At 41.3% G+C, this 17098-nt stretch overlaps 1 protein-coding gene across 2 annotated transcripts in view; it reads right to left on the bottom strand.

Annotated features, from left to right (window-relative positions):
• uroc1 (urocanate hydratase 1) overlaps window positions 1–17098 on the bottom strand; it is a 111332-nt gene that overhangs the window by 24573 nt on the left and 69661 nt on the right. For both annotated transcript variants that reach the window (XM_059649698.1, XM_059649699.1), the window contains exon 15: window positions 15617–15690. In XM_059649698.1, coding sequence (XP_059505681.1) covers window positions 15617–15690 — 74 coding nt within the window. The remainder of the gene's footprint in view (window positions 1–15616; window positions 15691–17098) is intronic.

Below are 17098 nucleotides of genomic sequence, written 5' to 3' on the forward strand. Positions count from 1 at the left end.
AGCAGTCCCTGTGTATATTATAGAGAATAGCAGTCCCTGTGTATATTATAGAGAACAGCAGTCCCTGTGTGTATTAAGAGAATAGCAGTCCCTGTGTGTATTATAGAGAAGAGCAGTCCCTGTGTATTATAGAGAATAGCAGTTCCTGTGTGTAATTTAGAGAATAGCAATCCCTGTGTATATTGTCGAGAACAGCAGCCCCTGTGTATATTATGGAGAATAGCAGTCCCTGTGGGTATTATAGAGAATAGTAGTCCCTGTGTATATTATAGAGAACAGCAGTCCCTGTGTAAATTATAGAGAACAGCAGTCCCTGTGCTTATTATTTGAGAACAGCAGCCCCTGTGCATATTATAGAGAACAAGTAGAACCTGTGTGTATTATAGAGACCAGCAGTCCCTATGTATATTATAGAGAATAGCAGTCACTGTGTATAATACAGAGAACAGCAGTCCCTGTGTGTATTACTGAGAACAGCAGTCCCTGTGTGTATTATAGAGAACAACAGTCCTTGTGCATATTATAGAGACGAGCAGTCCTCGTGTATATTACAGAGAACAGCAGTCCCTGCGTATATTTTAGAGAACAGCAGTCCCTGTGTATATTATAGAGAACAGCAGCCCCTGTGTATATTAGGGAGAATAGCAGTCCCTGGGTGTATTATAGAGAATAGTAGTCCCTGTGTATATTATAGAGAATAGCAGTCCATGTGTGTATTATAGAGAACAGCAGTCCCTGTGTGTATTATAGAGAATAGCAGTTCCTGTGTGTAATTGAGAGAAGAGCAATCCCTGTGTATGTTAGAGAGAACAGCAGCCCCTGTGCATGTTAGAGAGAACAGCAGTCCCTGTGAAAAATATATAGAACAGCAGTCCATGTGTATATTATAGATAATAGCAGCCCCTGTGTAAATTATAGAGAACAGCAGCCCCCGTGTATATGATAGAGAACAGCAGTCCCTGCGTATATTCTGGAGAATAGCAGTCCCTGTGTATATTATAGAGAATAGCAGTCCCTGTGTATATTATAGAGAACAGCAGTCGCTGTGTGTATTAAGAGAATAGCAGTCCCTGTGTGTATTATAGAGAAGAGCAGTCCCTGTGTATTACAGAGAATAGCAGTTCCTGTGTGTAATTTAGAGAATAGCAATCCCTGTGTATATTGTCGAGAACAGCAGCCCCTGTGTATATTATGGAGAATAGCAGTCCCTGTGTGTATTATAGAGAATAGTAGTCCCTGTGTATATTATAGAGAACAGCAGTCCCTGTGTAAATTATAGAGAACAGCAGTCCCTGTGCTTATTATTTGAGAACAGCAGCCCCTGTGCATATTATAGAGAACAAGTAGAACCTGTGTGTATTATAGAGACCAGCAGTCCCTGTGTATATTATAGAGAATAGCAGTCCCTGTGTATAATACAGAGAACAGCAGTCCCTGTGTGTATTACTGAGAACAGCAGTCCCTGTGTGTATTATAGAGAACAACAGTCCTTGTGCATATTATAGAGACCAGCAGTCCTCGTGTATATTACAGAGAACAGCAGTCCCTGCGTATATTTTAGAGAACAGCAGTCCCTGTGTATATTATAGAGAACAGCAGCCCCTGTGTATATTATGGAGAATAGCAGTCCCTGTGTGTATTATAGAGAATAGTAGTCCCTGTGTATATTATAGAGAACAGCAGTCCCTGTGTATATTATAGAGAACAGCAATCCCTGCTTATGTTATAGAGAATAGCAGTCCCTGTGTATAATACAGAGAACTGCAGTCCCTGTGTGTATTACTGAGAACAGCAGCCCCCGTGTATATGATAGAGAACAGCAGTCCCTGCGTATATTCTGGAGAATAGCAGTCCCTGTGTATATTATAGAGAATAGCAGTCCCTGCGTATATTCTGGAGAATAGCAGTCCCTGTGTATATTATAGAGAATAGCAGTCCCTGTGTATATTATAGAGAACAGCAGTCCCTGTGTGTATTAAGAGAATAGCAGTCCCTGTGTATAATATGGAGAACAGCAGTCCCTGCGTATATTTTAGAGAACAGCAGCCCCCGTGTATATTATAGAGAACAGCATTCCCTGTGTGTATTATAGAGAATAGCAGTCCCTGTGTATATTATAGAGAACAGCAGTCCCTGTGTGTATTATAGAGAATAGCAGTTCCTGTGTGTAATTTAGAGAATAGCAATCCCTGTGTATATTATAGAGAACAGCAGCCCCTGTGTATATTATAGAGAACAGCAGTCCCTGTGTGTATTATAGAGAACAGCAGTCCCTGCGTATATTATAGAGAATAGCAGTCCCTGTGTATAATACAGAGAACTGCAGTCCCTGTGTGTATTACTGAGAACAGCAGTCCCTGTGTATATTTTTGAGAAGAGAAGTCCTTGTGCACATTATAGAGAACAGCAGTTCCTGTGTACATTACAGAGAACAGCAGTCCCTGTGTATATTTTCGAGAACAGCAGCCCCCGTGTATATCATAGAGAACAGCAGTCCCCATGTACTTTAAAGAGAGTAGCAGTCCCTGTGTATAATATAGAGAACAGGAGTCCCTGTGTATATTATAGAGAATAGCAGTCCTTGTGTATGTTATAGAGAACAGCAGTCCCCGTGTATATTACAGAGAACAGCACTCCCTGCGTATATTTTAGAGAACAGCTGTCCCTGCGTATATTAGAGAGAATAGCAGTCCCTGTGTGTATTATAGAGAACAGCAGTCCCTGTGTATATTACAGTGAACAGCAGTCCCTGTGTATATGATAGAGAACAGCAGCCCCTGTGTATCTTATGGAGAATAGCAGTCCCCGTGTGCATTATAGAGAATAGTAGTCCCTGTGTATATTATAGAGAATAGCAGTCCATGTGTGTATTATAGAGAATAGTAGTCCCTGTGTATATTATAGAGAACAGCAGTCCCTGTGTATATTATAGAGACCAGCAGTCCCTGCGTATATTATAGAGAATAGCAGTCCCTGTGTATATTTTTGAGAACAGCAGCCCCCATGTATATCATACAGAACAGCAGTCCACATGTACATTATAGAGAACAGCAGTCCCTGTGTGTATTATAGAGAATAGCAGTTCCTGTGTGTAATTTAGAGAATAGCAATCCCTGTGTATGTTATAGACAACAGCAGCCCCTGTGTATAATATAGAGAACAGCAGTCCATGTGTATATTATAGAGAATAGCAGCTCCTGTGTATATTAGAGAGAACAGCAGACCCCGTGTATATGATAGAGAACAGCAGTCCCTGTGTATATTATAGAGAATAGCAGTCCCTGTGTATATTATAGAGAACAGCAGTCCCTGCGTACATTATGGAGATTAGCAGTGCCTGTGTATAATATGGAGAACAGCAGTCCCTGCGTATATTTTAGAGAACAGCAGCCCCCGTGTATATTAGAGAGAAGAGCAGTCCCCGTGTATATTACACAGAAAAGCACTCCCTGCGTATAGTTTAGAGAACAGCAGTCCCTGTGTATATTAGAGAGAATAGCAGTCCCTGTGTGTATTACAGAGAATAGCAGTCCCTGTGTATATTACAGAGAACAGCAGTCCCTGTGTATATTATAGAGAACAGCAGCCCCTGTGTATATTATAGAGAACAGCAGCCCCTGTGTATATTATGGAGAATAGCAGTCCCTGTGTGTATACTAGAGATTAGCAGTCCATGTGTGTATTATAGAGAACAGCAGTCCCTGTGTGTATTATAGAGAATAGCAGTTCCTGTGTGTAATTTAGAGAATAGCAATCCCTGTGTATGTTATAGAGAACAGCAGCCCCTGTGTATATTATAGAGAATAGCAGCCCCTGTGTATATTATTGAGATCAGCAGCCCCCGTGTATATGATAGAGAACAGCAGTCCCTGCGTATATTCTGGAGAATAGCAGTCCCTGTGTATATTATAGAGAATAGCAGTCCCTGTGTATATTATAGAGAACAGCAGTCCCTGTGTGTATTAAGAGAATAGCAGTCCCTGTGTGTATTATAGAGAATAGTAGTCCCTGTGTGTATTCTAGAGAACAGCAGTTCCTGTGTGTATTATAGAGAATAGCAGTCCCTGTGTATATTATCGAGAACAGCAGTCCCTGTGTGTATTATAGAGAATAGCAGTTCCTGTGTGTAATTTAGAGAATAGCAATCCCTGTGTATATTATCGAGAACAGCAGCCCCTGTGTATATTATGGAGAATAGCAGTCCCTGTGTGTATTATAGAGAATAGTAGTCCCTGTGTATATTATAGAGAACAGCAGCCCCCGTGTATATTACGGAGAACAGCAGTCCCTGTGTATATTTTCGAGAACAGCAGGCCCCGTGTATATCATAGAGAACAGCAGTGTCCGTGTATATTCTGGAGAATATCAGTCCCTGTGTGTATTATAGAGAACAGCAGTCCGTGTGCATATTATAGAGAATAGCAGCCCCTGTGTATGTTATAGAGAACAGCAGCCCCTGTGTACATTATAGAGAATAGCAGCCCCTGTGTGTATTATAGAGAATAGCAGTCCCTGTGTATATTATGGAGAATAGCATTCCCTGTGTGTATTATGGAGAATAGCAGTCCCTGTGTATATTATAGAGAACAGCAGCCCCTGTGTATGTTGTAGAGAACAGGAGTCCCTGTGTGTAATATAGAGAACAGCAGTCCGTGTGTGTATTATAGAGAATAGCAGCCCCTGTGTATATTATAGAGAACAGCAGACCCGTGTATATTATAGAGAACAGCAGTCCCTGTGTATATTATATGGAATAGCATTCCCTGTGTATATTATAGAGAACAGTAGCCCCTGTGTATATTCTGGAGAATAGCAGTCCCTGTGTATATTATCGAGAATGGCAGTCCCTGTGTGTATTATAGAGAATAGTAGTCCCTGTGTATATTATAGGGAATAGTAGTCCCTGTGTATAATATAGAGAACAGCAGTCCATGTGTATATTATTGAGAATAGCAGCCCCTGTGTATATTATAGAGAACAGCAGCCCCCGTGTATATGATAGAGAACAGCAGTCCCTGCGTGTATTCTGGAGAATAGCAGTCCCTGTGTATATTATAGAGAATAGCAGTCCCTGTGTATATTACAGAGAACAGCAATCCCTGTGTGTATTAAGAGAATAGCAGTCCCTGTGTATAATATGGAGAACAGCAGTCCCTGCGTATATTTTAGAGAACAGCAGCCCCCGTGTATATTATAGAGAACAGCAGTCCCTGTGTGTATTATAGAGAATAGCAGTCCCTGTGTATATTATAGAGAACAGCAGTCCCTGTGTGTATTATAGAGAATAGCAGTTCCTGTGTGTAATTTAGAGAATAGCAATCCCTGTGTATATTATAGAGAACAGCAGCCCCTGTGTATATTATGGAGAATAGCAGTCCCTGTGTGTATTATAGAGAATAGTAGTCCCTGTGTATATTATAGAGAACAGCAGTCCCTGTGTAAATTATAGAGAACAGCAGTCCCTGTGCTTATTATTTGAGAACAGCAGCCCCTGTGCATATTATAGAGAACAAGTAGAACCTGTGTGTATTATAGAGACCAGCAGTCCCTGTGTATATTATAGAGAATAGCAGTCCCTGTGTATAATACAGAGAACAGCAGTCCCTGTGTGTATTACTGAGAACAGCAGTCCCTGTGTGTATTATAGAGAACAACAGTCCTTGTGCATATTATAGAGACCAGCAGTCCTCGTGTATATTACAGAGAACAGCAGTCCCTGCGTATATTTTAGAGAACAGCAGTCCCTGTGTATATTATAGAGAACAGCAGCCCCTGTGTATATTATGGAGAATAGCAGTCCCTGTGTGTATTATAGAGAATAGTAGTCCCTGTGTATATTATAGAGAACAGCAGTCCCTGTGTATATTATAGAGAACAGCAATCCCTGCTTATGTTATAGAGAATAGCAGTCCCTGTGTATAATACAGAGAACTGCAGTCCCTGTGTGTATTACTGAGAACAGCAGCCCCCGTGTATATGATAGAGAACAGCAGTCCCTGCGTATATTCTGGAGAATAGCAGTCCCTGTGTATATTATAGAGAATAGCAGTCCCTGCGTATATTCTGGAGAATAGCAGTCCCTGTGTATATTATAGAGAATAGCAGTCCCTGTGTATATTATAGAGAATAGTAGTCCCTGTGTATATTGTCGAGAACAGCAGCCCCTGTGTATATTATGGAGAATAGCAGCCCCTGTGTGTATTATAGAGAATAGTAGTCCCTGTGTATATTATAGAGAACAGCAGTCCCTGTGTAAATTATAGAGAACAGCAGTCCCTGTGCTTATTATTTGAGAACAGCAGCCCCTGTGCATATTATAGAGAACAAGTAGAACCTGTGTGTATTATAGAGACCAGCAGTCCCTGTGTATATTATAGAGAATAGCAGTCCCTGTGTATAATACAGAGAACAGCAGTCCCTGTGTGTATTACTGAGAACAGCAGTCCCTGTGTGTATTATAGAGAACAACAGTCCCTGTGTATATTATGAAGAACAGCAGTCCCTGTGTATATTATCGAGAAGGGCAGTCCCTGTGTGTAATTTAGAGAATAGTAGTCCCTGTGTATATTATAGAGAACAGCAGACCCTGTGTATATTAGGGAGAATAGCAGTCCCTGGGTGTATTATAGAGAATAGTAGTCCCTGTGTATATTATAGAGAATAGCAGTCCATGTGTGTATTATAGAGAACAGCAGTCCCTGTGTGTATTATAGAGAATAGCAGTTCCTGTGTGTAATTGAGAGAAGAGCAATCCCTGTGTATGTTATAGAGAACAGCAGCCCCTGTGTATATTAGGGAGAATAGCAGTCCCTGGGTGTATTATAGAGAATAGTAGTCCCTGTGTATATTATAGAGAATAGCAGTCCATGTGTGTATTATAGAGAACAGCAGTCCCTGTGTGTATTATAGAGAATAGCAGTTCCTGTGTGTAATTGAGAGAAGAGCAATCCCTGTGTATGTTATAGAGAACAGCAGCCCCTGTGTATGTTAGAGAGAACAGCAGTCCCTGTGAAAAATATATAGAACAGCAGTCCATGTGTATATTATAGATAATAGCAGCCCCTGTGTAAATTATAGAGAACAGCAGCCCCCGTGTATATGATAGAGAACAGCAGTCCCTGCGTATATTCTGGAGAATAGCAGTCCCTGTGTATATTATAGAGAATAGCAGTCCCTGTGTATATTATAGAGAACAGCAGTCCCTGTGTGTATTAAGAGAATAGCAGTCCCTGTGTGTATTATAGAGAAGAGCAGTCCCTGTGTATTATAGAGAATAGCAGTTCCTGTGTGTAATTTAGAGAATAGCAATCCCTGTGTATATTGTCGAGAACAGCAGCCCCTGTGTATATTATGGAGAATAGCAGTCCCTGTGGGTATTATAGAGAATAGTAGTCCCTGTGTATATTATAGAGAACAGCAGTCCCTGTGTAAATTATAGAGAACAGCAGTCCCTGTGCTTATTATTTGAGAACAGCAGCCCCTGTGCATATTATAGAGAACAAGTAGAACCTGTGTGTATTATAGAGACCAGCAGTCCCTATGTATATTATAGAGAATAGCAGTCACTGTGTATAATACAGAGAACAGCAGTCCCTGTGTGTATTACTGAGAACAGCAGTCCCTGTGTGTATTATAGAGAACAACAGTCCTTGTGCATATTATAGAGACGAGCAGTCCTCGTGTATATTACAGAGAACAGCAGTCCCTGCGTATATTTTAGAGAACAGCAGTCCCTGTGTATATTATAGAGAACAGCAGCCCCTGTGTATATTAGGGAGAATAGCAGTCCCTGGGTGTATTATAGAGAATAGTAGTCCCTGTGTATATTATAGAGAATAGCAGTCCATGTGTGTATTATAGAGAACAGCAGTCCCTGTGTGTATTATAGAGAATAGCAGTTCCTGTGTGTAATTGAGAGAAGAGCAATCCCTGTGTATGTTAGAGAGAACAGCAGCCCCTGTGCATGTTAGAGAGAACAGCAGTCCCTGTGAAAAATATATAGAACAGCAGTCCATGTGTATATTATAGATAATAGCAGCCCCTGTGTAAATTATAGAGAACAGCAGCCCCCGTGTATATGATAGAGAACAGCAGTCCCTGCGTATATTCTGGAGAATAGCAGTCCCTGTGTATATTATAGAGAATAGCAGTCCCTGTGTATATTATAGAGAACAGCAGTCGCTGTGTGTATTAAGAGAATAGCAGTCCCTGTGTGTATTATAGAGAAGAGCAGTCCCTGTGTATTACAGAGAATAGCAGTTCCTGTGTGTAATTTAGAGAATAGCAATCCCTGTGTATATTGTCGAGAACAGCAGCCCCTGTGTATATTATGGAGAATAGCAGTCCCTGTGTGTATTATAGAGAATAGTAGTCCCTGTGTATATTATAGAGAACAGCAGTCCCTGTGTAAATTATAGAGAACAGCAGTCCCTGTGCTTATTATTTGAGAACAGCAGCCCCTGTGCATATTATAGAGAACAAGTAGAACCTGTGTGTATTATAGAGACCAGCAGTCCCTGTGTATATTATAGAGAATAGCAGTCCCTGTGTATAATACAGAGAACAGCAGTCCCTGTGTGTATTACTGAGAACAGCAGTCCCTGTGTGTATTATAGAGAACAACAGTCCTTGTGCATATTATAGAGACCAGCAGTCCTCGTGTATATTACAGAGAACAGCAGTCCCTGCGTATATTTTAGAGAACAGCAGTCCCTGTGTATATTATAGAGAACAGCAGCCCCTGTGTATATTATGGAGAATAGCAGTCCCTGTGTGTATTATAGAGAATAGTAGTCCCTGTGTATATTATAGAGAACAGCAGTCCCTGTGTATATTATAGAGAACAGCAATCCCTGCTTATGTTATAGAGAATAGCAGTCCCTGTGTATAATACAGAGAACTGCAGTCCCTGTGTGTATTACTGAGAACAGCAGCCCCCGTGTATATGATAGAGAACAGCAGTCCCTGCGTATATTCTGGAGAATAGCAGTCCCTGTGTATATTATAGAGAATAGCAGTCCCTGCGTATATTCTGGAGAATAGCAGTCCCTGTGTATATTATAGAGAATAGCAGTCCCTGTGTATATTATAGAGAACAGCAGTCCCTGTGTGTATTAAGAGAATAGCAGTCCCTGTGTATAATATGGAGAACAGCAGTCCCTGCGTATATTTTAGAGAACAGCAGCCCCCGTGTATATTATAGAGAACAGCATTCCCTGTGTGTATTATAGAGAATAGCAGTCCCTGTGTATATTATAGAGAACAGCAGTCCCTGTGTGTATTATAGAGAATAGCAGTTCCTGTGTGTAATTTAGAGAATAGCAATCCCTGTGTATATTATAGAGAACAGCAGCCCCTGTGTATATTATAGAGAACAGCAGTCCCTGTGTGTATTATAGAGAACAGCAGTCCCTGCGTATATTATAGAGAATAGCAGTCCCTGTGTATAATACAGAGAACTGCAGTCCCTGTGTGTATTACTGAGAACAGCAGTCCCTGTGTATATTTTTGAGAAGAGAAGTCCTTGTGCACATTATAGAGAACAGCAGTTCCTGTGTACATTACAGAGAACAGCAGTCCCTGTGTATATTTTCGAGAACAGCAGCCCCCGTGTATATCATAGAGAACAGCAGTCCCCATGTACTTTAAAGAGAGTAGCAGTCCCTGTGTATAATATAGAGAACAGGAGTCCCTGTGTATATTATAGAGAATAGCAGTCCTTGTGTATGTTATAGAGAACAGCAGTCCCCGTGTATATTACAGAGAACAGCACTCCCTGCGTATATTTTAGAGAACAGCTGTCCCTGCGTATATTAGAGAGAATAGCAGTCCCTGTGTGTATTATAGAGAACAGCAGTCCCTGTGTATATTACAGTGAACAGCAGTCCCTGTGTATATGATAGAGAACAGCAGCCCCTGTGTATATTATAGAGACCAGCAGTCCCTGCGTATATTATAGAGAATAGCAGTCCCCGTGTGCATTATAGAGAATAGTAGTCCCTGTGTATATTATAGAGAATAGCAGTCCATGTGTGTATTATAGAGAATAGTAGTCCCTGTGTATATTATAGAGAACAGCAGTCCCTGTGTATATTATAGAGACCAGCAGTCCCTGCGTATATTATAGAGAATAGCAGTCCCTGTGTATATTTTTGAGAACAGCAGCCCCCATGTATATCATACAGAACAGCAGTCCACATGTACATTATAGAGAACAGCAGTCCCTGTGTGTATTATAGAGAATAGCAGTTCCTGTGTGTAATTTAGAGAATAGCAATCCCTGTGTATGTTATAGACAACAGCAGCCCCTGTGTATAATATAGAGAACAGCAGTCCATGTGTATATTATAGAGAATAGCAGCTCCTGTGTATATTAGAGAGAACAGCAGACCCCGTGTATATGATAGAGAACAGCAGTCCCTGTGTATATTATAGAGAATAGCAGTCCCTGTGTATATTATAGAGAACAGCAGTCCCTGCGTACATTATGGAGATTAGCAGTGCCTGTGTATAATATGGAGAACAGCAGTCCCTGCGTATATTTTAGAGAACAGCAGCCCCCGTGTATATTAGAGAGAAGAGCAGTCCCCGTGTATATTACACAGAAAAGCACTCCCTGCGTATAGTTTAGAGAACAGCAGTCCCTGTGTATATTAGAGAGAATAGCAGTCCCTGTGTGTATTACAGAGAATAGCAGTCCCTGTGTATATTACAGAGAACAGCAGTCCCTGTGTATATTATAGAGAACAGCAGCCCCTGTGTATATTATAGAGAACAGCAGCCCCTGTGTATATTATGGAGAATAGCAGTCCCTGTGTGTATACTAGAGATTAGCAGTCCATGTGTGTATTATAGAGAACAGCAGTCCCTGTGTGTATTATAGAGAATAGCAGTTCCTGTGTGTAATTTAGAGAATAGCAATCCCTGTGTATGTTATAGAGAACAGCAGCCCCTGTGTATATTATAGAGAATAGCAGCCCCTGTGTATATTATTGAGATCAGCAGCCCCCGTGTATATGATAGAGAACAGCAGTCCCTGCGTATATTCTGGAGAATAGCAGTCCCTGTGTATATTATAGAGAATAGCAGTCCCTGTGTATATTATAGAGAACAGCAGTCCCTGTGTGTATTAAGAGAATAGCAGTCCCTGTGTGTATTATAGAGAATAGTAGTCCCTGTGTGTATTCTAGAGAACAGCAGTTCCTGTGTGTATTATAGAGAATAGCAGTCCCTGTGTATATTATCGAGAACAGCAGTCCCTGTGTGTATTATAGAGAATAGCAGTTCCTGTGTGTAATTTAGAGAATAGCAATCCCTGTGTATATTATCGAGAACAGCAGCCCCTGTGTATATTATGGAGAATAGCAGTCCCTGTGTGTATTATAGAGAATAGTAGTCCCTGTGTATATTATAGAGAACAGCAGCCCCCGTGTATATTACGGAGAACAGCAGTCCCTGTGTATATTTTCGAGAACAGCAGGCCCCGTGTATATCATAGAGAACAGCAGTGTCCGTGTATATTCTGGAGAATATCAGTCCCTGTGTGTATTATAGAGAACAGCAGTCCGTGTGCATATTATAGAGAATAGCAGCCCCTGTGTATGTTATAGAGAACAGCAGCCCCTGTGTACATTATAGAGAATAGCAGCCCCTGTGTGTATTATAGAGAATAGCAGTCCCTGTGTATATTATGGAGAATAGCATTCCCTGTGTGTATTATGGAGAATAGCAGTCCCTGTGTATATTATAGAGAACAGCAGCCCCTGTGTATGTTGTAGAGAACAGGAGTCCCTGTGTGTAATATAGAGAACAGCAGTCCGTGTGTGTATTATAGAGAATAGCAGCCCCTGTGTATATTATAGAGAACAGCAGACCCGTGTATATTATAGAGAACAGCAGTCCCTGTGTATATTATATGGAATAGCATTCCCTGTGTATATTATAGAGAACAGTAGCCCCTGTGTATATTCTGGAGAATAGCAGTCCCTGTGTATATTATCGAGAATGGCAGTCCCTGTGTGTATTATAGAGAATAGTAGTCCCTGTGTATATTATAGGGAATAGTAGTCCCTGTGTATAATATAGAGAACAGCAGTCCATGTGTATATTATTGAGAATAGCAGCCCCTGTGTATATTATAGAGAACAGCAGCCCCCGTGTATATGATAGAGAACAGCAGTCCCTGCGTGTATTCTGGAGAATAGCAGTCCCTGTGTATATTATAGAGAATAGCAGTCCCTGTGTATATTATAGAGAACAGCAATCCCTGTGTGTATTAAGAGAATAGCAGTCCCTGTGTATAATATGGAGAACAGCAGTCCCTGCGTATATTTTAGAGAACAGCAGCCCCCGTGTATATTATAGAGAACAGCAGTCCCTGTGTGTATTATAGAGAATAGCAGTCCCTGTGTATATTATAGAGAACAGCAGTCCCTGTGTGTATTATAGAGAATAGCAGTTCCTGTGTGTAATTTAGAGAATAGCAATCCCTGTGTATATTATAGAGAACAGCAGCCCCTGTGTATATTATGGAGAATAGCAGTCCCTGTGTGTATTATAGAGAATAGTAGTCCCTGTGTATATTATAGAGAACAGCAGTCCCTGTGTAAATTATAGAGAACAGCAGTCCCTGTGCTTATTATTTGAGAACAGCAGCCCCTGTGCATATTATAGAGAACAAGTAGAACCTGTGTGTATTATAGAGACCAGCAGTCCCTGTGTATATTATAGAGAATAGCAGTCCCTGTGTATAATACAGAGAACAGCAGTCCCTGTGTGTATTACTGAGAACAGCAGTCCCTGTGTGTATTATAGAGAACAACAGTCCTTGTGCATATTATAGAGACCAGCAGTCCTCGTGTATATTACAGAGAACAGCAGTCCCTGCGTATATTTTAGAGAACAGCAGTCCCTGCGTATATTATAGAGAATAGCAGTCCCTGTGTATATTTTCGAGAACAGCAGCCCCATGTATATCATACAGAACAGCAGTCCACATGTACATTATAGAGAACAGCAGTCCCTGTGTATATTATAGAGATAAGCAGTCCCTGTGTATATTTTTGAGAACAGCAGCCCCCATGTATATCATACAGATCAGCAGTCCACATGTACATTATAGAGAACAGCAGTCCCTGTGTGTATTATAGAGAATAGCAGTTCCTGTGTGTAATTTAGAGAATAGCAATCCCTGTGTATGTTATAGACAACAGCAGCCCCTGTGTATGTTAGAGAGAACAGCAGTCCCTGTGTATAATATAGAGAACAGCAGTCCATGTGTATATTACAGAGAATAGCAACCCCTGTGTATATTAGAGAGACCAGCAGTCCGTGTGTATATTATAGAGAATAGCAGCCCCTGTGTATATTATAGAGAATGGCAGTCCCTGTGTATAATATAGAGAACAGCAGTCCGTGTGTATATTATAGAGAATAGCAGCCCCTGTGTATATTATAGAGAACAGCACTCCCTGTGTATATTATAGAGAATAGCAGTCCCTGTGTATATTATAGAGAATGGCTGTCTCCGTGTATATTATAGAGAACAGCAGTCCCTGTGTATATTACAGAGAACAGCAGCCCCCGTGTATATGATAGAGAACAGCAGTCCCTGTGTATATTATCGAGAACAGCAGCACCTGTGTGTATTATAGAGAATAGCAGTCCCTGTGTATATTATAGAGAATAGCAGTCCCTGTGTGTATTATAGAGAATAGTAGTCCCTGTGTGTATTCTAGAGAACGGCAGTCCCTGTGTGTATTGTAGAGAATAGCAGTCCCTGTGTATATTATAGAGAATAGCAGTCCCTGTGTATAATATGGAGAACAGCAGTCCCTGCGTATATTTTAGAGAACAGCAGCCCCCGTGTATATTATAGAGAACAGCAGTCCCCGTGTATATTACAGAGAAAAGCACTTCCTGCATATATTTTAGAGAACAGCTGTCCCTGCGTATATTAGAGAGAATAGCAGTCCCTGTGTGTATTACAGAGAACAGCAGTCCCTGTGTATATTACAGAGAACAGCAGTCCCTGTGTATAATATAGAGAACAGCAGCCCCTGTGTATATTATAGAGAATAGCAGTCCATGTGTGTATTATAGAGAATAGTAGTCTCTGTGTATATTATAGTGAACAGCAGTCCCTGTGTGTATTATAGAGAATAGCAGTTCCTGTGTGTAATTTAGAGAATAGCAATCCCTGTGTATATTATAGAGAACAGCAGTCCCTGTGTATATTCTGGAGAATAACAGTCCCTGTGTATATTATACAGAATGGCTGTCTCCGTGTATATTATAGAGAACAGCAGTCCCTGTGTATAGTATAGGGATTAGCATTCCCTGTGTATATTATAGAGAACGGCAGCCCCTGTGTATCTTAGGGAGAATAGCAGTCCCTGTGTGTATTATAGAGAATAGTAGTCCCTGTGTATATTATAGAGACCAGCAGTCCCTGTGTATATTATAGAGAATGGCAGTCCCTGTGTGTATTATTGAGAACAGCAGTCCCTGTGTGTATTATAGAGAATAGCAGTTCCTGTGTGTAATTTAGAGAATAGCAATCCCTGTGTATATTATAGAGAACTGCAGCCCTTGTGTATATCATAGAGAATAGCAATCCCTGTGTGTATTGTAGAGAATAGCAGTCCCTGTGTATATTATAGAGAACAGCAGCCCCTGTGTGTATTATGGAGAATAGCAGTCCCTGTGTGTATTATAGAGAACAGCAGCCCCCGTGTGTATTGTAGAGAACAGCAGCCCCTGTGTATATTATAGAGAACAGCAGCCCAATGTATATTATAGGGAATAGCAGTCCCTGTGTATATTGTAGAGAATACCAATCCTTGTGTATATTATAGCGAAAAGCAGTCCCTGTGTGTATTATAGAGAACAGCAGCCCCTGTGTATATTATAGAGAATAGCAGTCCCTGTGTGTATTATGGAGAATAGTAGTTCCTTTGTGTATTATAGAGAATAGCACCCCTTTTTATATTATAGAGAATTGCAGGCCATATCTCATCCTGAGAATAACATTTCTTGCTTTTGTTTTGTATGCAGGCTACAGTTGTGTCCCTCCCACGATGTTAATTAGAATACTACTGACCCCTACTGTCTGTTCCCTTGACAGCATTGAGCAGCTTGCTACATCCCATGTCCCAAGGTTTAACAGGCAGAACAGGGTCATTTCTGGTGAATTCACTGTGAGGGAATTGAAAAGTTGCAGAATTTTTACAAGTTTCTTCAACTGTCTTCCCTCCCCTCCGAACAGCATCCAGAGCATTCGTGAATAATCCAGGCCTTAACTGTGTTCCCATGCAGCTGAGAACAAGACCACTAGCTTGAATCTTCCTAAAGGAAAATCATCAGGCAAGGTCCCTGCTCCTAATCACTGCTTCACGACACAGGGTTTGCTGCCCCTTCACCACACAGTCCACCTTGCAACTTTGAACATTAATAGGCAACACATACATGATACACAGGGCTACCAGTCAGGAATGGCCATTCTGATGATATCACAGGTGGGGAGGGCTAAAGGGCTTTCATTGTCCTGGGAATGATCTCCAGCGATAGTGATAATCTCCAGGGGAAAGGGAAAGAGGTCATTTCAGGCTATACAAACCATGTTGTGCTTTGCAGCCTGTCTGATCCAGTGGATGTTGTCTGAGTATTGTTGCTTGACATAAATGCTGGTCCCTGGAAAGAAGATCAAGAGACGTTAATGTTTACAGTGAGATCTACACAATATGTAAGAGTTATCTGGGACATGTGTTATGCTTCTGCTATCCAGAATTTCTCGTTCCTATCCAATATCTCATGTTGCTGAAGGGACGTTGATGATGGTGTAGACAACCCAGCTACTAAAGCACCTTGACTGTTCCATGCGACTCCTGTCCTGGGAGTAATTGATGGGGACAGTGTAGAGGGAGCTTTAGTCTGTATCTAACCTCGTGCTATCCCTGTCCTGGGAGTGTTTGATGGGGACAGTGTAGAATGAGCTTTACTCTGTATCTAACGCCGTGCTGTCCCTGTCCTGGGAGTGTTTGATTGGGGAACAGTGTAGAGCGAGCATTACTCTGTATCTAACCCTGTGCTGTACCTGTCCTGGGTGTGTTTGATCGGGACAGTGTCGAGGGAGCTTTACTCTGTATCTAGCCCCGTACTGTCCCTGTGCTGGGAGTGTTTGATGTGATTTTGAAGAATAAATGTGCACCTGAAAATGATGCTGATAACTCAGAATGAATTTAAAACACCTAAGTTCTTTGAAATTTGGTGTCACATAGTTCCTTCTGCCTGATTGAACCCATTTGCTGTGCTTCCCTTTTCATCCTCACTGATCCCCAACGGCCTTGACCCTTAAACATTATTCTTTGGGAATTCAAAAGGGAAAGGAGACAGCTCAGTGTGTCTGAGGTGCTGATCGTGGTTAAGTTGACTTTCAGCTGTGGTGAAACCAGACCAACATCTGTCACTTTCTTGTTCTCTGATGTTAACATCTGGAGCTGCTGCTCTGAGATTTCCACTGGATCCAGCCAAAGACATTTCTGACCCTCTACCGCACGAGGGTTTCTTGAGCTTTCATTCAGCAGTGACAAATTTTGTCTCGTGAGCATGCTATCGAGGAGAGAGTAGATTAACAAGTCTGTTTGAAATTTAACTCTTAACTTTAGTTGACAGGAAATGGATGAGAGGAATGCAGACCGGAGGCAAAGCCTGCATGTGATTAGAAGCGATTGGCATTCAAATGTAATCTTTCAGCACTTAAATTCAACCTCCTGACATTTGAATGGTTTTACAAGCATGAGACTGATGGAAATGTATTAATCTCTGCTAATAAAACCTGCTGAACATTTTCCGACAATTACAGAATCTGTCATAAATCTTGCAAGGAGATTGCATGTTCCCCTGCTTTGTTATTGGGGTTTCTTCTGTTTCTTTGACTTTCTTCCGCCATAGGTTCCATTTCAGAATACAAAGAATAACACTGCACAGCAGGCCAAAGATGTATCTTCAGTCCCGTACTTAGCTCCCTATACACCCACGACTGTGTTGCCAAATTCCAAACAAACGCCATCTACAAGTTCGCTAACAACACCAACCATAG

Source organism: Stegostoma tigrinum, chromosome 11 (genome assembly GCF_030684315.1).
Source record: "Stegostoma tigrinum isolate sSteTig4 chromosome 11, sSteTig4.hap1, whole genome shotgun sequence".
Lineage (NCBI taxonomy): Eukaryota > Metazoa > Chordata > Chondrichthyes > Orectolobiformes > Stegostomatidae > Stegostoma > Stegostoma tigrinum.